The sequence below is a fragment of the Sceloporus occidentalis genome, unplaced genomic scaffold (genome assembly GCF_023333645.1).
Source record: "Sceloporus occidentalis isolate IW3139 unplaced genomic scaffold, rSceOcc1.0.p SCAF_12, whole genome shotgun sequence".
In the NCBI taxonomy this organism is placed as follows: Eukaryota; Metazoa; Chordata; class Lepidosauria; order Squamata; family Phrynosomatidae; genus Sceloporus; species Sceloporus occidentalis.
In genome coordinates this window covers 5,959,294-5,982,208 of record NW_028316992.1, presented here as the reverse complement: position 1 = coordinate 5,982,208, position 22,915 = coordinate 5,959,294, and the positions used below count along the sequence as shown (strand labels likewise).

General features: G+C 40.1%; 1 protein-coding gene across 1 annotated transcript; it reads right to left on the bottom strand.

Annotated features, from left to right (window-relative positions):
• Positions 1-654: 654 nt before the first annotated feature.
• On the bottom strand, positions 655-19,698 carry LOC149305227 (b(0,+)-type amino acid transporter 1-like). The gene is made up of 6 exons (XM_089478024.1): positions 18,955-19,698; positions 13,258-13,391; positions 6,898-7,027; positions 3,437-3,561; positions 2,063-2,150; positions 655-888 (listed from the first exon to the last, which is right to left on the bottom strand). The coding sequence occupies exons 1-6, from the start codon at positions 19,696-19,698 to the stop codon at positions 655-657; spliced, it is 1,455 nt and encodes a 484-aa protein (XP_089334150.1).
• Positions 19,699-22,915: the final 3,217 nt, after the last annotated feature.

Genomic DNA, 22,915 nt, shown 5'->3' with positions numbered 1-22,915 from the left:
CTGGAACGACCTGCCGGATGAGATCCGTCAGATAACATCATTAGACAGCTTTAAAAAAGCGGTCAAGACGGATCTCTTCCGACAGGCCTTTCCAGATTAACCATCCCGGCCCAGGTTCCCTGATTCCCTCATTCCTCCCGTGGCCCCATCTTAGTGATGGTTGAGGATCAACAGAGGGATATCAGGGGTTTTAGTTTTTAATTGTTGTTTTTATGCTTTGATATTGTGTTTTTAATATATTATACTGTTTAATACTGTCTTAAGGGGGGGGAGGGATAAAGTGTTTTTAATTGTCATATTTTATATTTTACTGTTGTCAACTGCCCGGATTGGTTTCCCATAGGGCGGTATACAAATAAATATTATTATTATTATTATTATTATTATTATTATTATTATTTCTGCAGATGGAAAGACCACGGTTGGTGAGGACACACTGTTCTGGTACATGCACACCAGTTCCTATATACTTGATGACCAAAGTTTATAAATTTTACTTTTTGGATCAAAATCCTAGAATCCCCAAGCCATCAAATTGTCCATGCTAAAGTTACCCATTGCTTTCTTTGAGAAGAAACATGGTGAAAAATGAAATCCCTCTACATGTAGAGATTATTGGTGATCTCTCCAAAAACATCTGTAAATTGTGTTAAATCAGTCCTTGTCCTTTTCAGTTGGAGCAACATCCAGAAGCAGTTGCAGATGCAAAGTCAACTTTTGCAAGCAGGCAGGGTGGTACTTGTATCGAACCAAGGGGAAATAGAAGATGACACCACTGAGAATGAATAGGATGATGTAGAGGAATTCAATCTGGGGCTGGTCAATGATTGGTGCAAGCACCAGGTATGTAGATGTCAACAGAAAAACTACAGGTATGATGATTGGTACCTGTGGAAAAAATACAGTATACATGTTTGTGGGAGCCATACATTCAAGATATATTCTAAATTGGCAAGTCCAGCCAGTCCTTTATATCCATGGATTCTGTATCCGCAATACAAGTTGTTGGTTATTACCTATAAAGCCCTACATGGCTTGGGTCCAACATACTTGAGGGAGCGTCTCTTCCCATATAATCCACCCCACACTCTTAAGTCCTCTGGGAGGAATCTTCTGCAGCCAAAGAAGACCAGGCTAGCTGCAACTTCATCAGCTGCTCCTAAACTGTGGAATGGCCTGCCGGATGAGATCTATCATACTGATACCCTTGAAGCCTTTAAAAAAGAAGTTAAGATGGATCTTTTCTGGCAGACCTTCCCCGATTAATTCCAGCAACTAATTGACTGCCTCTGTTTATAGCCGCTACTACTATCTGCCTGTTTTATAATTTTTAATTTAGATTGGAACTTTAATCTGAAGTGTTTTTAATTTGTTGGTTTTGTTGGGAATGGGGATTGTGATTTTCTGACTTTGTATTTGTATTTGTAATTGATATTTGTTTTTTGCTTGGAACTTGCCTCGATCCGAAAGGGAGAAGTGGGCGTATTATTATTATTATTATTATTATTATTATTATTATTATTATCATCATCATCATCATCCATGGATTCCACCATCTATGGTTTGAAAATATTCCCCAAAACTATATCCAAAAAGTAAATCTTGATTTTGCCATTTTATATAAGGTACACCATTTTACTGTGCCATTGTATATGATGCAATGTTATCATCCACAGATTTTGATATACATGGAAGCAAGACACTAAGATCAGCCTTCCTTTATTTTATTCCATTCCATTGCCCCCCCCCCCCCCACTTAGTTTTCCATCCCACCGTCACATCCCTGCCTTACAGGTCGCAACATTCAGGCGGCATTTTTTGGCCACTAAGTATGATCTTTCTTAATTATTGTATTTGCTGTTGTTTGCAGTACTCCTGCAAACCTTTTGGTTGTCCTAAGTCTACTATATCTCCTGACTCTTGCGTATGGACACAGTGCTGTTTTGGCTGCATAAGCAATGACAAGTCTCAACACTGGAAACAGAGAATGTTCATAAAACAATCCCAGTGAAGTAAGAGTTTGATTACTCCCACAGTTATTTTTCATTTTTTAAAGACTCACCTTATAAGATCTGGGCAATTCTGGTTTCTTAATCTTTAAATAGAGGAGACCAGTAACAGTTGTCCCATAAAAAAGCCAAGCTGTAAAACTGTTTAAAAATAGAATTAATACAACCTTGACTGGCACTGAACATGCGATTCCTGCTGCTATCATGATTTAGCCTTACACTGTTCTATAGCTACCAATAGACACTAAGCAAAATTTTCCAACTATGCCTGATGTAGTTAGGTGTGTCTAAACCTACTGATCACAATAACTTAACATTAATTTTACTTTTCATAGAGTTATGCTGCAAAGCTAAGACATTGCTACCAAGAGTCAGTTAAACCTTAGTCTACTAATTATCTGGATGACCCCCCCCCCCCCATTCCCTAATGTTTGGACCCCTCCTACTTTCACAGCTTTGTAAATTGCCTTTAAGAAGAATGACTAAAAGGGCATATGTTAGAGCCACCCATAGCTGAGTAGTGGTAGGATGATGCTTTGGGTCTCTAGGCATCATCCTGCTACTGGTCAGTTATGGGAGTTTATAGCATTAACAAATAAGCAGGCTTACCTCTTCTGGCTTGAATTCAGGATCCAGGATCCCCTGCATCCTGAATCACTGCCGATCTAGCTGGGATGCCACTGCCACTGGGATGCCACTGCAATTTTTGAAGTTGGAAGCTCCCCAACTTCGAAAAAGTGCTGGCTGAGCAAGACTTTGACCAAGTATGCATCTGGGTGGTGGCATCCTGACTAGATTGGTGGCAATTTAGGTATAATAACATCCAGGGACATCCTGGATCCTGAATTCAAGCCGGAAAAGGTAAAGCAGTTTATTTATTAATGCGATAAGCTCCATTGATGGCTCCAGCTCATATCTTTCTATTCATTTCTCTTCTCTTCCCAAGGTCTGCCTCACACATAGACAAAACATCATCCCTCCATCTCTGTCACAGTCATGTACGCATAAATATGCAGAAATACAAACAGATGCAGTAGTACTTTTTCACAGATGTAACCCTTTCCCTGCCCTCACTGTTTCCCATAAGATGGATGCCTTCTTAGGTGAAGATTTAGAAAATTTATTAGCATTTTTGACACTTATAAAACAAGAGGAGAAAGGGAAGATAATGGGAAAGAAAAGCTATGTTCAGGCATTATTGACTTCACATAGGGATGGAAGAAAAGGGCTTCCTATGCTAACCCTGTATCCAGTATTCTTCAATGCAGGAAGATAGGTGCTGGAGCCACTGCACACAAAGATGTTGGAGGTGGAGCAAGTACCCACAGTTCTGCTCCTTCCTCTGTGACTTCAAGGTAAAATAGGGTTAAAATGTTGCAGAAAAACCAACACTGCAAAGAAGTAAGGAAAATAGTAAACATACACACCTGAAAAGGTTAACTATTTGGCTGAAATTTCCAGGTATAACCATAATGAAAGACACCAGTGAAGTAAATATGAGGGCAGGTGAAGGTGTGAGGCACTTTACATGAGCCATAGATAGAATGCCTGGCTGAAAATGAAGATTGAGAAGAAAAGTCAATATTGGAAGGGTTGTTTCACTCCTTCAGTTCAGCAGAGGTCATTTAAAAGCTTTAATTAGCAAATAAGCAGTAAGTGTGGCATCTGAACTTTCAGAAATCAGAGGACAAAATTATTTGTTTTACTGCATTAATTCCATTCAGCCTTTCATTCAACCAACCCTACTGCAAACTGGCAGCCAGCCATAGTCTTTTCTAACACATGAACCTTTGAGCACTGCAATTAAAAGCAAGCTTACTTAGGTGCAAAGTCCCAACAGATGCCAGTAATACTTACTTGCAATATTTATTTCCAAGAGTCCACACTCTTTGTATTATATCCCTTTCTTTTACCTTGTGCCAGTAAGACATCCATCTTATGGATGAAATAAGACAGAGACATGATTTATTGTGTATGTCCACAAATAACGTTTGTAGTTATTCAATTGTAGTTAGTTAATTTGCTCCTAGTAAGTGAATATAATACTGCAGCTTAAGTCTGGATCCAGTCTTTTGTATAGACATAGGCCCTGTACAGACTGGCACTTTGCACTGGTCTGGGGCTGAAATTGGGGTTTTGTAGGGTTGGGCACACGCCCAGCCCTACAAACGGTGTGCAATGATGATACAGGCTGTGCAACGATGACGTCCGCACGGCACAGTGGACAAACAGTGCTGGGTCACATGGATATCATCGTTGTGCGTGAGGGCACCAATGGTGTCCAGCATGCAGTACAAAAAGAACCCACCAGGAGCAGGTTCTTTTTAGACCTTGCAGAGGCCACAGCGTTTGTTTGCTGCAGCCTCCATCCGGGGCCTCCATCTATATTCCCCCATATTCTGGGATCTACTAGTTTATTCTATTTAAGAGCTACACAGATTTGGTTTAAACTAGTTCAGTTTCATTGAGTTCATTTCATTTCATTCACATACTCCAAGTTGACTTGCCAGATCAGTGCAACTTGATTATGGATAGGTAGCCTGTCGAGAGTCAAGTTTGTGGGAAAGGAGTATTGACCAAGTGCCTTCCAGATGTTCTCAGCTGGTATGACCAATGATCAAAGATGATAAAAATTGTGGCCCAAAACTTCTAAAAGGCACCAGGGTAGTTATCATTACTATAGAACAAACATTATGGACCCATCTGAGATACAAAGGTCACTGGAAGCTGAGCTTTTTGAAATTCAGATGCCTAACAGAACAAAGGGGGAGGCTTGCACTGTCATGTAGTTCCTCCAGGTTGTGCTGCCTCTGGTTAGCTCCTTGGATCAGTTGATCAGGGCAAAACCCACATCAAGGCACACCAGGGGACACCATGCTCTTGTACTAGAGAAGTACCATATTATACTTTGGATTTTAACAGTGACAGAGTTGGCACTTCTCAAATAGGTACAGTTACAAAATTCAATTATCTTCTTTCACAACAAGGGAAATGGGACTTGAATCAGATAATAAAATCTGAAGTGACACAGTATCATACAAACTTCCACTCCTTACATTGCAGATGCACCACGTTCCCCTTGCCATCGTAGTAGTTTATCACATGGGGGAAATCCCCTACAGAAATGGGTGTTTAAATCAGAAAAAAAACACCGATTTTCTCATGACATCATTGTTAAAGAGATGTCAACCCAAACTGAAAGTAGATGGAAAGTAGGCAAAAGCCACTCCTTTTACTTTCAGAAAATCCCAAAAGTAAAAAGGAGTGGCTTTTGTCTACTTTCCATTTGGGTTAACACCAGTTTAACAACAATGAGTGTGAAAATCAACCCGCTTTTGTGATTTTTTTCCAGCTTTTAAATCCTGTTTTTGCACAGGATTTATCCAGTGTGATAAACTCCAATATGTGAGCCATAGATCCTGAGAACCTCCCACTGCTGTCCAAGCTAGCTTCTTTACAGCCAGATTAGTTCATAAAGGAGTCCAAAAAGTGTATAATTGTAGCCAAAAATCTATGTACGAGAATTTTACCTTTAGCTCAGAGTGGGTATGGCCACAAATAACCCTCGAGATCATCTTCCTTTTTGTATACCAAGAGAAAAGTGAATTCAAATGAATTGTGCAGAGTTGGAATTCTTATAAGTACAAGTTTCTTTTATGGGGGTGGGAATCACACAGAAAGTTACTAACACATACACATTCATACAAGGCTCAGGAAATCAGGGGTTAGCTTGGAAAAGACTGGAGGCTGAACTAACGGTGATACTTACACAAACGTGAGGCTTGTTTCTGGATCCAATTGAGTGGTGTGGAGCGAGACACAGCCATTCTGATGAGCAGAGGTAAATGAACACACTGGAGCTAGCCAGGGTTCACAGAGAGTCCCCATAGAATCCAAACTAGCACACTAAGCAAGGATTTTGGGAACCTTATATAGGCCAAATCTAGCCTCTGGGCTGAAGCGATTCTACATCTATGGGTAAAATCATAGCCTGCCAGTATTTAAGGTAGGAATGAGTGCTTGATTAAGCCCATCAGGCTCATCTGGTGAGACATCCTTCTGATTATCGAGGTGTTAATGTCTCATTTGCAACTCCCAAACTATCTGCTGGGTTTGTCCCAGGGGTATTGTTCCTAAAAAGTCCCATTAGGCTGACCTCACCTAAGTGTAGTGTGTACATATCCCCTCACCTTGGGGATTATGATGGACTGCCTAGACATGTGGAAAATTACACAAACACTTAAATTTTGGAATATGTCAGTGTCAATAACATAATTATAGTAAGAGTCTAATTTGATTTTGATAGGATTACAAGAGATGTAATCCTATCAAAACCAGACATCTACTGTTCAAATTGCAAGGGATGTAAGAACCAGTGTGGTGTAGTGGTTTGAGTGTTATAATAGGCCTCTAAGGACCTTATCACACAGAGGGACTTATGTTGCCAAAACACTGCCAAAACATTGCCAAACTGCTTAACGTTGCCAAACAAGATATCCCGTTATTCAAAAAATGGTTTCCCTGTGCACTCTTTGTCAATGGAAGGAAAGTGGGAAGCCTCAATTACATTTTAGAAGCAGGACGGATGATTCCACCTTCACACTTCTGAAGCAGTTCAGCAACGTTTTGGCAACGTAAGTCCCTCTGTGATAAGGGCCTAGGAGAACATGGTTTGAAACAGCCAGACTGTAGAGGAGGGAGAGGAAGGGTGCAGAGAGTTTTACCCTTGACTTATCTATGGATCATCTCAAAATCCCTCATTTTAGCCCCAAAAGCTGTCCTCAAGTTATACATTAGGTCAACTTATTGACAAATATATATAACCATTTCACAATCATGTTTGCACACATGTAGCAGAAATATTAGTGGATGGGTACATAGCCCTTACCATATGACCTTCCCTTGCTGCAATATAGCACACACGGCCTCCACTGAAGAATGTTCCATTTGCTGATCCAAATGTAGAAAGTGCTACTGACAATGACATCAGCCATGCCCAGCTGCCTAGGACCTTATTTCTGTGAAATGGAATTGAGGGGGAAAATTATGCCAGTATAGAGAAGAAAGGAATGCCAAATCAGTTTTGTTAAGCCACATTCAACCAGACAGGTAAACCAGAGTTTATGGTTGGTCCTGTTTTGCACCCTGACAAGTGTTGCCTCCAGAGTCTGGCCCCAATGCTGTCTCTTCCTGCCATGTACACTCCAGAACAATGCCCAGTGGCTATTTATACAGCATCTCTCTGTGCCATGCATTGCAACTGGCATGACATACTCCCTCTGAGACCAGAAACAAGCACTCAGTGTCAATCACTTGGCTGGGCACCTCGCTGAGACTTCAGAGAAGTGACTCGCAGCAGCAGTGGTTGCTCCGGAGTGCTCTGGATTTTCTGGTAAGATCCAGAGCAAATTGTGAGTCCTTTGAATTCTCTTTAAGGTAGAGATGGCCCAGATTCACTTGGGACTGCCCTTCCAATATGTCGATAGTCCGCAGCCAAATCAGGCATTTGGCCCTGCATCATCTCAACCAGGTGATGGGGGGGGGGGGGAGAGACCACTGCAAATGACCCATGCAGACCTGCCAAGAGTGTATTGTTATTTAAATTATAGTAATTTTTTCTATGTTTGCATCTATACCTATAAATTAGGCCGTGCAGATTTGATGTAACTTTGTCTCCTTTTGTCCTGTGTGTGTGAGAGAGATACCTAAATTGACTGAAATGTTTCCAAGGTTTGTATCTCTGACTATACTCACTCAGATTCAATCTAGTTGTAAATAAAAGACTTGTGCATAAGGAACACGTTTAGGAATTTGGAGAGCTTTTTAAAACAGTCTCAGGTGTATGTTGCATACATGACTTTCCTTGTGCAAATTGGGGGGAGTATTCTATCACTTCTAAACTAAAAATATATATGTGCCCAGTAATATTCCTTGTATTCTATCGTATCTTCTGAATACTCCAGGTTGTCAGCCCACCCCAAACTATGGCAGTTTCACAGCTGGGTTGCTTTTTCATCCTTCTGCCTACACAGCATGCAAAAGCATGTTTGCCAAGCAAAGGGTGTGCCTTTTGATAGCAAGGCTGTGACATGAGAGCAAAAAGATCTGCTTGTCAGCCAGCGTCACATTTCGGGAACAAAGGTAAATTCTTAATTTAATAAGGAAAAGAATGACGTTAAACTATCAGTGGTGCATATATTTGAGATAAGCGAGCATCATGCTACAGTGGCTAATGCTGCACTTCCTGATATATCCATAACCTCCCACTCTTCCATCTGCTCCTTGAGATAAGCCGTACTCTTGAACACACAATTTGGTAGTACTTAACACACACACCCTGTTCTACCCCATTCTGCTCTCCACATCCTGGCCTGGTTCCTAGTTAAGTTAAGCAGGAGAGAGAGAGAGAATGGTTTTAACTGTAACAAATGTTAACCTTCAACAAATAACTTGTTAATGAGAAGAGATAGGTAAAGAAGTGCATGAAAAGGTCATGAGATATGCTCTCTTTTACTCAGAAGGTTACTACTAGTCATTTCATCTGCAGCTCTTAATCCTGTAGAATATGGCCCAAACATAACCCTTATTTATTTTTATTTATTTTATTTCAAGGATTTATATCCTGCCTTTCATCCACAATGGCCAGTCCCAAACAGAATAGATCTATTCAGTCCAGGAGAACTTCACAAAGTAAACACTGATTCAGTAGGTCTATTGTAGGATTTAGGCCCAAGTATTAACATTAATTATACATATTTACATCTCACACTTGAATTTAAATGCAGTAATATACCAATAAATGTACCATGTAAAATGGAAATATTCATGAATGAATTAACATCATAATAATAGACAATATGTAGTGAATCAAGACTGAACACTAGCCTCCAAAGGCTGGTCTGTGTCTGAGAGTGTTGAGCTAGTTTGTTGGACCTGCTGATACCCAGTAGCACACCATTCAATATTTCACAGATGAAAATTAGGACATGTGTGGCCAAGCAACATCAAGATGGCAAAAGTTATTGGCTTGGGTCTAGAATACTTGAGGGAATGCTTTCTTCTGTAGTGTCCATCCTGCACATTAAGGTCCTCTGGGAAGAATTTATTACAGCCTAAAAAATCTAGGCCAACATCAGTTTTCCAGAGGGCCTTCTCTACTGCTGCTCCAAAATTATGGAATGACCTGCCGGAGGAGATCTCCCACATTTCCACTCTGACAGCTTTTAAGAAAGCACTCAAGACGGATCTCTTCTGGCAGGCCTTTCCAACTTAGTTACCCCTCCCCACATATAGAGATATAGAGATATAGATATAGAAATATAGATATAGAGCTGGATATGAACCTGAAATGAACATGATCACGATTATGAAAAATGCCTCCTCGTCTGCTTATTTTCCTCCAAATTCTAGTTGAATGTTTTTAATGTTTTTAATGCTTTTATACTATAACTGTTTAATCCTGTTTTAGCATTGGGAATGGGGAGTGGGTATAGGGATTGATTTCTTCTTGTATTTTATTGTAACTTTGATGTATTTCACTGTTGTAACCCATCCAGATTCTCTGTGATAGGGTGGGCTAGAAATAAATCTTTATTATTATTATTATTAATGAGGATGAATAGACAAGCTAGGAGAGACTGCAGCAGTTTGCTTTGTCTGAATCTACTGGGAAGAGCAAGATTCTGTCCATGCCTCTCCTCCTCCCCCAGTTGGGTTAACTGAGTGCAAACTACTTTTGCAGTTTGAACTGAGTTTGTTACAACTATGTAGCATCTCCTGGCCTGACCACCACTCTAGCCAACTTTACCAGGTAGCAACCGCACAGAAGAAGTCCATTCTGTTTGACATCAGGACATCACTCACCCACAACCAGCCAGAGAGGTAGCAATGCCCAAAAGCAGGACCCCTGATGCATTTTGTTGTTGCAGAAGATGCAAACATCAATTGCCTATGCCCTGATTATCAGCAAAACACACTTTCTTCTCTCTGTGCAGTAGCAGCCCAGTAAAGTAGGTGGAGGGCAGTTAAGATCATGTCAGTAGTGCATGAATACACAGGGATCATGAACATGGATTCACAACAGTTGTGCTACTCCAGTTTACTCATCCATAAATCTAATCCTAAATTCCAACACCAGTCTGAAAACACCCTTAGCCCACCAAGGAATCTGTGTACTTTGGAAACTTGGAGACAAATCTACATAACAACTGGGAGTTATATCAAAACTGGAGGAATCAGCCATTATTACTTTTTGTTTCAGCAGTTTATATATGACCTGACACTTGCAGGACACCAAGTAGTGCCTAATCCATTTGAATCTGGGACTCCTCCTTTACTCCATTTCAAGACTCTGGCCATGTAGATCTCATGACAGCAACATCAGGTAAGCCATCTCTCCTTCTTTTTCTCAGTCTTCATCTCATTTTTATATAGCGTAGGTGCATAGGGACTGATGTGCTCTTGAAATGGTGTAGGTGCATAGGGACTGATGTGCATCAAAACACAAGCTAGGTAATGCTGGTGGGCACTGACACTTTCCAATGCATACTGAAACACTCTTGCCAGTGTCCCGTTATGTATTTGGGCAACTTCACAATTCACCAGAAAGGTTTATTAGTGCCTCTGCTATGTAGTTACGTCTACATAAAGTTACATAACAGACTGCCATAGAGAACCCCAGCCTTTGTTTTATATGCAACTGAGAGCCGGAACAGATGGGTAGAAAAGAGAAGCTCAGGTCTGCCCTGCCTGGTAGCTGGCTGAAACTCTGCCAACCACATGCTCCACTCCCAAAGTGGGCTATGGAACCCAGAGCCAATAGAGGCCACCAGGAGCCAGATTAGTCCTGCTCCTTTTTACTCAGAGCATGGCCTCGGCATGGCTTTCAGCCACATTGGAAGCATGCATCGTACAAACGGCATGTCTCCAATATGGCTGGAAGCCACTTCTTTATGACTGTGTGTTGCACCCCATCGACCAGTGACTCCCAAACTCTGGTCCTCCAGGTGTTTTGGACCAGCTCCCAGAAGCCATCTTGGCCATTGTTCTGGGATTCTGGGAGCTGAAGTCCAAAACATCTGGAGAACCAAAGTTTGGGAACCATTGCCATAGACCCATGTTTGCTTGTAACACCAAGAAATAAGCATTTAATAAAGCAGAGTCCATACTTAAGAAAGCATATGCCACAATAATATTAGACATACTCATCCTAGAATTCAGTGAAACTTTTGAGTAGACGTGAATAGGATTGTACAGTTAATCATTCTTTAGGGTGACACAAAACTCTGTGTTGTTTTTGCAGCCAACAGAGCTACCCTTCTAGAATAAAATAATTGTTGCCATAGCAACACAAGAATCTTTTTAAAACTTGCTCTTACAAATCTTATAAATTATAAAGCTCCTGGAGTGTTTCTTAATTTCAGTCTCTTTTAGTCTGCTGGAGCAACCCAGCTTAAAATTTAAAATGGGCTTGTAATAACATATACCATTTGGTGATGGGTAAACCCATTTCCCTTGACAAAGTTGTCATGGAAAGCCAAACGCCCATGATCCCTAAGTGTCTAAATGTTGGTTGGCCCAATTAAAAAATGTAACAATGTGAAACCAATATAGCCATTACAGGTTGAGTCTCCCTTACCTGAAATGCTTGAGACCAGAAGTGTTTTGTATTTTGGAGTTCTTAGGATTTTGGAATATTTCCATATACATAATGAGATCTTGGAGAGGTCTAAAATGAAACTCATTTACATTTTGTATACACCTTATATACACGACCTTCAGGTAATTTTATACACAATTTTGTAAATAACACCAAGTTTATGTACATTGAATCATCAGAAAGCAAAGGTGTCACTGTCTCAGCCACCCATGTGGACGATTTTGGATTCTGGAGTATTTTGGATTTTGGAATTCCAGATAAGGGAGACTCCACCTGTATTTTGTCAGTTTTGTTTTCACAGGAACTAGATAAGACCATCCTATATAATTATATATCACTAAATACCAAACTCAGAAGCACTGCACAGTACTTCTGATTTTTATGTTTGGGCATGACAATGGCTAGTAAAAAAACTATCATCAAAAAGCATTGCCTATTTCCCCCTATCCTTCCGAATTTCTTTCTAAATTTTGTACAATAGTTTGTACATGGGGCAAATGGATGTGTGAAAATGGGTGTTATCTTAAGGATGCAGAGAGAAGTGAGTGATTGTTGAACTTCAGCAGGGCCATCACCCCACTCACCCATTACTTTTCTGCTGATCAACTGCAACAGTATACTTCCTGTGTTTATATTTCAATGAGGATGCAATTTTTCACCAACTGGTCGTAGTGGAAATAAGACAAGTCTTAGAGGAAACAAAAATAATCTTAGCAATTTTCTTACTATATCAAGAAAGCCTTTGAAAACTATTCATAATTTAGGACTTATTTTGCTCAAATATTCACACACTATTATTTTGCACAGAAAATACTGTAGTGTTTTCCATGCAGAAAAGAATATACTGGTTCCTGTGTTAAAAAAAAATGTTGTGCAAAACAACCACATGTGTGAATTTTGTGTGGAATAAGATGCAATCTGCACTACAGAAATAATGCACTTTCATATAGTTTAACTGCCATGGTTCAATTCCGGGATCTGTAGTTTGTCGTGTCACCAGAGCTCTCTGACAGAGAAGGCTAAATATATCAAAAGGCACTTAAAGCAATGTCAAACTGCATTATTTTTGCAGTGTAGATTAGACCTAAATCTCCAATTATAGCTTTTTCTGTGCAGTAAATGTTGTTTCATGTGGAAAATAGCCACATGTGAATTTTGAGTAGGATATGTCCTGAACTGTAAAGATTCTCATCAGTTCACAATTGTTTTGATCAGGATTTCTTGGCACTTGAGAAACATGTTTTTCAGCCATTTTTTTCAAATATTTAAAAAATATTTTACATTAGAATAATACAGCCTCCTTCATAGAATAATACATTAGAATAATACAGCTTCCTTCATATGAGTGCCCTCCAGCCATGCTGACTGGGGATAACGGTAGTTGTAGTCCAACACATCTGGCGTGCCCGAGTTGGGAGAAAGTGTCAATAGTGCAAACAGAACAACATGCAATTGGAATAGGGGGAAATATCACTTTCATGCAAGCTGTCGGTCACAGATGTACAACATTAGAAAATGAATGGATGTAGTCACTTTTACTAAACGTACAGGAAAGATTTCAGTACTTAGAAGTACTGCAGTATAACTCACCCCCAAGTAATGGCCACACCACCTGAAGACAGAAGCTCAGCAGGAGTCATGGCTGCAAAATAGCTCACATTTACTAACAAGTAGAAGAAGGTAACCAGGGGAATAGCAATCATCATTGCCCTTGGCAAGTTCACCTAAAAGGGGAGAAAAGTTCAGCTACACAATCACTTATGCTAAATACATATACATCTGCATGATATTTCCTGCATTAAATTATATATTATTTATCAGTAATATTTATAAATAAAGCCTTTATTATAATAAACAAAGAAGTCACCTATAGCTCAAAGACCATGAAACTAGAAGTCTGATATGTGCATATCAACAGGAGCCTACAAATGTGCCTCTAGTGTTATTTGGTTATTAAAATGCACTAATTTTAATTAATGTTAATATGTCACCATCTTTAAAACCTGTACTACCACCTGTCATCACTAGGTGGAATACATCCCTAACCAGTGCACAGGTTTGCAGTCAAAGGGTTTGAAACTAGAGTTATTTGGTTATGCCTGGATACTTCATTCAAACTAGGGAGACAGCAAGGTTGGTGTAATGTTGATGCTTTATGCTGGTGTAATGGAGAAACTTGCAAAGAACCCCCTGTGATAGGGTCACATTAGGGTCTCCATGAGTTGGAAATGCCTTGAGGGTACACAACAACAACTATAGTCTATTATACTGCTGTAATGCACTTTACACTATGTGGTGTGTGTGTGTGGGGGGGGGGGGGGAGTAAGATAAATAAGATAAGATAAACCCTAAAGAGCAGATGTAGCAACCCAAATCATAAAAGCTGGAAGAAGGATAGGATAATCAAAGTCCAAGACACACTACAGGAATACTCTTCTGTTCACACAATTTGATTTTGATGTATGTCACATTTTAATATATACCATTAAATTAGTATCCACATTATATGCATTTTCAGCCCAAAACACACTGTAGTAATAATCCCGTTTGAGACCACTTTAACTGCCTTAGCTCAGTGCTAGAGAATCCTGGGAATTGTAGTTTATTGTGGCACCAGAGCTCTCTGACAGAGAAGGCTAAATGTCTCACAAAACTACAGCTCCCAGAATTCTGTAGTATTGAGCCAGGGCAGTTAAAGCAGTCTCAAATGGGTTTATTTCTGCAGTGTGTTTTGGGCCCAAGATGCAGATAATATGGATACTAGTTTAATAGTACAGTTGGCCCTCCTTATCCATGGATGTTTTATACATGGATTCAAGCATCCACGGCTTCAAAATATTTTTAAAAAGTATAAATTTCAAGTATCAAACCTTGATTTTCCCATTTTATATAAGGGACACCATTTTGCTATGCCATTGTATTTAATGGGACTTGAGCATACACGGGGGTTCCGGGAACCAAACCCCAGTGGATAACAAGGGTCCACTGTATATATTAAAGTGTGACATCCATCCAAAGCAAATTGTGTGAACAGAAGAATACACAAATTCTCCTACTATTGTATGATATGGTACACTGCTCATTTGCTGATCATGATTTTAAAAGTATGGCCACACTACCTACCTACCTACCTACATACATACATACATACATACGCCCATCCCAAACTCTCTGTCTCTGTGTGTGTGTGTGTGTGTGTGTTTGTGTAGGACTACAATTAATCCTTCTAGCTTTCATTCTAATTTTAGAGTGTAAAAGAATGCAGATTTTGTGGGTGGAACATGAAAGCAGTATTTTTTTACCTTAATGCTCCTTCCCAACATACAGCCTAATGGGTTCTGGAGAATACAAAGGTTTAATCGCTGTTTTTTGGCATTTTGCTTGGTACTAACAATGGTCTTTTTTGTTTATGGGTACAAGTAGCATTTTTATTAGCACAGTCGCTGAGAAACTGTCCTCATATGTTTAGAAAAAGGATATCAAAAGCTGCTACAGACTGACTAAAATCATAGGTGACATTTGACTTTGCCTGCTGATTAAATCACACGTGGTGACAAGTATCCAAATTCAGTTTGATGCACATCGGATTCCTAACCTGCAGTTTAAAACAAGAACCTCAAACTCCAGGTAAATACTTGTTAACCCACATTACTTCATGATTTATGTATCCACAATCCATCAATGATCATCCTGACTTGTGAAACTACAATTCATTATTGTTACCTGGCAACAAGTGCTGCCATCTCATTTCAGAGATGTCTCATTTCCTCATTTAAGGTGCTTCCCCAAATAGAACAAGATGACCAGATGACAGTAAATCATTGTACTTGCTACCACAGAAGGCTGATCTCAGGTAGAAATCATAGCTTAGGAAATCATGCTTAAAATGATTTACAGTTCAAATTCATTATTGACAGTTTCCTTAATTACATGAACTGTAATTATTTACAGTTATGGTTCAGGAGTCAAAAAGCCACTGGCTGACCTTAGTTAGATAAGTCTCAGTCTCTCAGCCTCAGGGAAGGGCAATGGCAAACCCCCTCTGAAGAAATTTGCCAAGAAAATCCTATGATAGTTTCACCTTAGGGTTGCCATAAGTGAAAAATGACTTGAAGTCACACAGCAACAACAAGAAGAACAACGACAAGAACATCAAGGCTATAGTAAGTGGCAGTTAAAGGTAGAATTTCTGAAAAGGAACTAAAACTGTTACAATTAACACAACAATGGGACTGACAATACCTCCTTGTTGCTTTACAGTTTTCACTAGCTTGGTTGTGCCTTAGCTATTGCAAAAATAATTAATTCTAATTCATTATTTATTTACCATTCACTAACTATTTGTAATAATTTTCTTCCAAGTTCTTGAAACAATCCATAAACAGAATAGGCCTAGTTCAGACATATGCAAGCAAGCAGTGGCTCACAGATTAGAAGCCTAAAGTTAATATAGCTAAAAAGAATTCTATGGCACATCCTTGCAAAACAAATATAAGTCATCAGAGGATCCATCAACATAAATGAAAGATCCCTCAATGAATCAAATAACTCTTCAGCTAAAGACACTATACTCTTTATGTCTTAGTCATGAATATGATATGAGTGTTGTTGCTGTTGTGTACATTCAAGTCATTTCCAATGAGCCCTCTTTTTAAATTATTAGAATGAAAAGGTCATTGAGTTTATCTACATAGTTCAATGATTGAAATTTTACATTTTCTCCCTGTACCCTTCTATTCTTTTTATAGCTTTGCTTATCTTTCTTGCTTTTTTCTTTATTTAAAAAGATTTTTCAGTGTGCTTTCCTCCCCTTTCTTTCTTTCTTTCTTTCTTTCTTTTTTCCTTTTTTGTTTACCTTCTGAAGCAATTTTTACCAGTTCATAAATTGTTGGAATAATGGTATAAACTACTAAGATATTATTTAATGTTTATTCTTTTGCTAAGATGGTGGCATGAATTAGTACATCATCAAAATTAAAGTGACGATGAAGTTAACTATCCTTATTATAATCAAATATATAAGAAGAAAAAAGGAGAAAGAAATCTCTAATAGGCCATTTACGGTACATACTCTCCAACTGTCCCAGTTTGCCAAAGACAGTCCTGATTAATCCTCTGTCATCTCACTTTTTCAGATCCTGTTAAAATGTCCCAGTTTCTCTCTTCTTATCGCACTTTTCCCTGTTATCCTCAGCTTATTTCAATTGCTACAGACGGAGTTCAAAGTGCAAAAGTTGTTTGCATTCAACTAACTCAGTGAAGGGAGAGGAGCGGAGTAGACTCTTATATTTCCCAGTAAGCTCAGACAAGCAAATTGCTGCAGCCTTTCTTAGTTTGTGTATTCTTCCTCATTAATAACTTTTGCCATCTTGACTACACTCCAATGCTGCTAGGTCACATATTTTATCTGTGAAATGGTTATACTTTCAAAGCACCTACCAAATAATAATCCCAAACATATGTGATGGGGATGGGAACAGAAGGATATCTGAGGCAGTGTAAAATCAAGCTGTACACCTGGTATATAAATATCTATACCTAGTACTTGTTTTATCTCCATCTTGGATTACAAATGCCTTAGCAAAGAATAATTTCGTTTATAAATTAATTAAGAAAGCTACGGTAAGTAATGCATTGACTTTTGAAAGCTGTATGGCCCGAATTCTAAATTAGTGCATCCCTTAGAAACACATATGCTTAAATTGACTGTAGCTTCTCTAAGAAGGAAAAGAAAAAGGGAGTTATGTATTCTGAAAAGTTACACAATCTGTGTGGATATTATCCAAAGTATTTATCTGCCATTTAAAATTCACAAAACAAACCAAATAGCATGAAAATTGTAGCATCCATAAAAAACATGAAATACATAAAATGAGGACTAAGGTCCTGTGTTCTCCAGGAAATAATAATCAGTCTCTATAATCACAAAAAGCCTTAAAGAACAAAGCCTGTGTTGAGAGACTTGAATGTTCTGTGATTCCACTCCAGTATAGTTTTCAGGCAGATGTGTTTCGACCAATTGTCTTCCTCTGTGGCTGCAGTTTCTATATAAGTATCTCTAACAATGAGCCCGTACAGACAGGCCAAAATAAAGCTGCTTTGGGTCACTTTGGAGGTATGCTGTCCTAAGAGGCCAGAAGCTGTGCCAAAGCCACGCTCCAGTCTTAAGGACTAGAGCGCAGCTTTGGCGCAGCTTCTGGCCTCTTAAGATGCGTGTGTCATTTAAACAGCATACCTCCAAAGGGACCCAAAGCAGCTTTATTTTGGCCTGTCTGTACGAGCCCAATATGTGGAATAATCAGAATATAGTACAAGGAAATCACCAACATCTCTGCTGCATTTCACATGATTTTTATTTTATTTTAAATATATATTATATATATATTTCCTTTATATGTCAATTGAAGTTGTGACTTCTCTGATTGGTTACAAAAACTAGATGTAGGGACAGCTCATTTCTTCCACAATAACTGGCACAATATATTACTGTGGTGGTGATGGTGGTGGTTGTGTGCCTTCATGTTTCCAACTTATGGCAATTCTATTATGAGGTTTTCTTGGCAAGTTTTGTCAGAGGAGGTTTGCCATTGCCATCATATGAGGCTGAGAGAGTGTGACTTGCCCAGGGTTACCCAGTGGGTTTCATACTACCTGTATATTTAGCCCTCTAGTACTGACTCTGTAAGAGTTGGGATATACGTAGTCTGTACACTGCATGACCACTCCAGCCCCCTTTGTTGCAACTCTTGATGTTCCCCAGGACAACCCAAAAATCTTCAATTACATCCAGATCACAAAAGGGATATAAAATGCTTCACAACATAGTAGTTTTGCTCTCCCACCTTCCCCAGTCTTCCATTCTCACCCAAGTTAAAGAATGGCCAAAAATGAATCCAGGAATGACATCTCATCACTTTCAGTTTCAATACAGCAATAAGGTGCAGCCTCCTCAGTACTGGATAGTAGGTGTAAAAATTATCCTCACCTAGCATGTCACCATTTCCCACTCCTGTTATAAAAAGTAATGACTTCCATTATTAAAAGTATGGGGTAAACCCCAGAAGAATCTGGATAAATTATTGGTCCACATAGGCCCCAAGCAGCATGTTTAGAATCCAAGATAACTCCCCCGTAACAACAACAAAAAAAGAGATTAGGAATATATAGCAATATTAGGTATGAAATCTTCAGACTTAAGTGGACACAGATATCTCCAACATTAATTATATAAATTTCACTGATCAATCAATTGATTGAGTGCTCTTTTAAAAGGAATATTTCACTCACTTCAGGCTTCTTAATTTCCTCAGTCACATAATTCAGGTTGTTCCATCCATCGAAAGACCAAAGGCCTTGATAAAATGCAATACCAATGATCCCAGCCCCTGTTTTTGTGTTCTGGAAGGCATTTTGAAAACTCTGCGTGTAGCCCTGAACCAGCAATGCAATTCCTCCCAGTATGATGATCAGCAAGGCCAACAGTTTGGCCACGGTGAATACGTTCATAATGGAAGTGGCTAGCTTCACACTGAGACAGTTTACCAAAGTTAAAAGTAGGATGCAGACCATGGCTGTGCATTTGACTGCCAGCTGAGGTGAAGAGCAGCCTGGATAAAAGGGGGCTACAGCATATTCAGCAAAGCTCAAAGAGACAGCTGCCACACTGGCAGGTCTCACCACAATGACAGAAGTGAATACGAAAAGAAAAGCAGGGAAAGAGCCAAAGTTCCTCAGAATGTAGATGTATTCACCCCCGGACTCTTTAATTAATGTTCCCAATTCAGCATATGACAATGCCCCAAAAGTAGCCAGCAAGCCACAGGCTGTCCAGATAATGAGACTACCCCCGGGGCTACCAATGTTACGCAGTACCCACTCGGGGGACATAAAAATTCCTGAGCCAATCATCGTCCCAGCAATTAATGACACAGCGCTGGTCAGTCCGATCTCTCGCTTCAGTTTCAAGACCTCTGTCACCTCACTGAGTTCAGTAGATGACCCATGTGTCTTTGGTCTTCCCTTTCTCATCATCTTGGAACAGACAGAGGTGTTTCTCCAGTGAAGCTAGAAGTGGCCGTAAAATGGATTGCCAGGAATAAAGATATACACCTAATGCTTCAAGTTAATGATTGCAGGTAATAAGCCAAAAGCAGTGCCATGTCTGCCTCTTGCGCTTGCTGGTTCTTAAAGCCTTTCCTTGTAGCAGCTTGTTCAAGATAGTCTACTTCTTAGAGGCAGAGTGGGGTAAAGCAAGGTTGTTTCCTTTTGGCCCAAATCCTGCTGTGTGTCTTCATCTTGACTTCCAGCAAAGCAGGTTCCTGAGGTTTTTTTTTTGGCTCACGGGCAGTTTAGTCGTTTTGTGCAGTCTGTTTCACATGGGAGATATGGTACAGTGGATAAAGATAATGTACTTTACTCTTTGTGACTGATTAATAAAAGCAACTTGAAGAAAGTTCACACCAAGTGTCTTCCAATGCTGTTTCAGTTAATGGCTCAACAACTGCATCCAAGCTGCATAAACAATCCGGTTTGACACCACCTTAACTGTCATGGTTTAATGCTGTGCAATTCTGGGAAATGTAGTTTATTGTGGCAGCAGAGCTCTCTGACAAGGAAGACTAAATATCTCACAAAATTAGTAATTCCAAAATTTCATAGCATTGAGACATGGCACATAAAATGGTGTCCTGTCCAAGTGGATTATTTTTGCAGTGTAAATGCAGCTAAAATTCCTTAAAAGTAAGGGTGCCATTATATTTTACATATACTGGCAAAGAAAACATTATTGTATGTTGGTGGAAGGACAGTAGATCAGGCACAGAGCACATGCTTTTCATGCCAAAGGTCCCAGGATCCATCCCTCAACTCTCCAAGTAAAAGAGAGGTGGAAATCATGTTTCTGGAAGCCCTAGCCAGCACTGCCCTGGATGAGAAATCCTGGGAGCTACAGTTCAACAGCACTTTGAGGGCCCCATGATTCCTACTCCTATGTTAAAAGGATCTAGCAAAACAAGCCTGCCAGATCTAGACCAAAGGCATATCCAGTATTCTGTTTCCATTCAGCCAAGTGGCTTCCTGCAGAAAGCCTGCAGGCAGGACATTGGTGCAAAATAATCCCATTTTTCTCAGGAACATTTATTGATACATAGTTCACTATATGTCAGTGGAGGTGCTGTGTTAGCATAAAAACCAGTAGGGATTGATGGCCCCATTTTCTATTTATTTCCCTAATGTTCTTTTAATGCAGCCTCAAGCTGATGGCCATCACTATATGGTAGAAAATTCTGCCATCTGACTATGTGCTGTCCAAAGAAGGGCTTCCTTTTATCTGTCCTGCATCTTTCACCAGTGGATGATCCCAGATTCTAATATTTGGAGTATTGTCTCCCAATCAAATTTCCAAGGGGATATATGCATTCCATGTGATCTCTTACTGAAGAAGACTGTGGCTGGCCTGTGATAATTATTGCACACTTGATTTTTAGTGCTTCCTAAGGAAGACACAGCAAAAGCCACAGAGATGAGATATCTGCCACTTGTTTACACTATAAAATGTATAATTCTGTGGGGATTCTGAGATCTAACTTCCTTTGGAACCAATCACCTGTTGCCATCTGCTGGTCTTTGAATAGTAAAGCAACATGATGTTATTAAATGTGAAGGAAAATACATGCATTCTCTCCCTCCCTTTTTCACACGCAGACACCATTAAATGAAACTGAGTGTGTGACTCAGGCCCCATTCAGACTGGTATAAAAGACGTGGAGGGAACTGGGCTGATCCGGATGCCCCTCCCTCGAATCGCTCCGTTAGCAAGTGCCCACTACAAATTTGAAATCGAATGCATTCTGTTTGAAATCGAATGCATTCTGTGTCTGCCGGCGAGGTGGCCGCTGTCAATCAAGCGATCGTCATGGTGACGTTTTGCAGGGCATCGGAAAGTGTCCTCCCCCTCCTCCCTTTTTTTAAAGAGCCAGGCACAGGGTTAATTTTTTATAAACCTGTGGGCATTTGGGTCAGATCTGCCCCTGTCCCAGGCAAAGGATGGAATTGTCATGCATTTTTTTATGCTTTTAAAAGCAACATTTGTAGCTTTCCCTTTGCTCAAAAAAAAATTGTTTAAAAATGTAACATTGATTGTAAGTGAGGTCTTTTGCAACATTATAGCTTCCCCCTCTGCTGAACTGACCCCTTTCCTCCTGCTTGCACTTTGCCATTGCCTTCCACTGAGGCTGAGAGAGAGTGACCTCATGGAATCAATTGGGAATAAATGGGAAATGCAGCGCATTAATAATAATAATAATAATAATCCAGGAGCAAGAGGAAATAAAGCACAAGCAAGCACACAGACATGTCACCCCAAAAATCATGCGCATAAATTGTCAAAAGAGGCTGCTTCTGCTGCATCCATTTCCCTACATCCCCCAGCCTGGGCATATAACACTAATAATAATAATAATCCAGGAGCAAGAGGAAATAAAGCACAAGCAAGCACACAGACATGTCACCCCAAAAATCATGCGCATAAATTGTCAAAAGAAGCTGCTTCTGCTGCATCCATTTCCCTACATCCCCCAGCCTGGGCAATCCTCCTCTTCCTCTTCCTCCTTCCTTCTCCTCCATCACTTTCTCCATCTCCCCCCCACCCCCAGCCCTATGCAGCCCAGCTCCCCCTTTTGCCACCTGTCACCCTTTGCATCCACCCTTTGGGGTCTTTCCTCCTCTCTCTCCCCTCCGATGAGGGGAGGGAATGCTCTAACCCATGGAATCAATTGGGAATAAAGGGGAAATGCAGTGCAGGCATTCTGACTGTAGCATCCGCATATAACAGTAACAGTAACAATAACAATAACAATAACAATAATAATTAATAATCCAGGAGCAAGAGGAAATAAAGCATAAGCAAGCACACAGACATGTCACCCCAAAAATCATGTGCATAAATTGGCAAAAGAGGCTGCTTCTGCTGCATCCATTTCCCTACATCCCAGGCATGTCACCCCGAAAATCATGCGCATAGATTGTCAAAAGAGGCTGCTTGAAAAGGGGGGGGGTTGTTTCTTTGATTGGGGGTTGGACTGGATGTCCCTTGGGGATCCCTTCCAGCCTTGGGATTGTGAGGGAGAAGAGCAATGGGGAGGCTGCGGGAGCTGGAAGTAGACCACCCCCCCCTTTTCCCTCTGACACACACACACACACACAGAGAGAGAGAGAGAGAGAGAGAGAGAGGCATCTCTCTCCCTGCTTC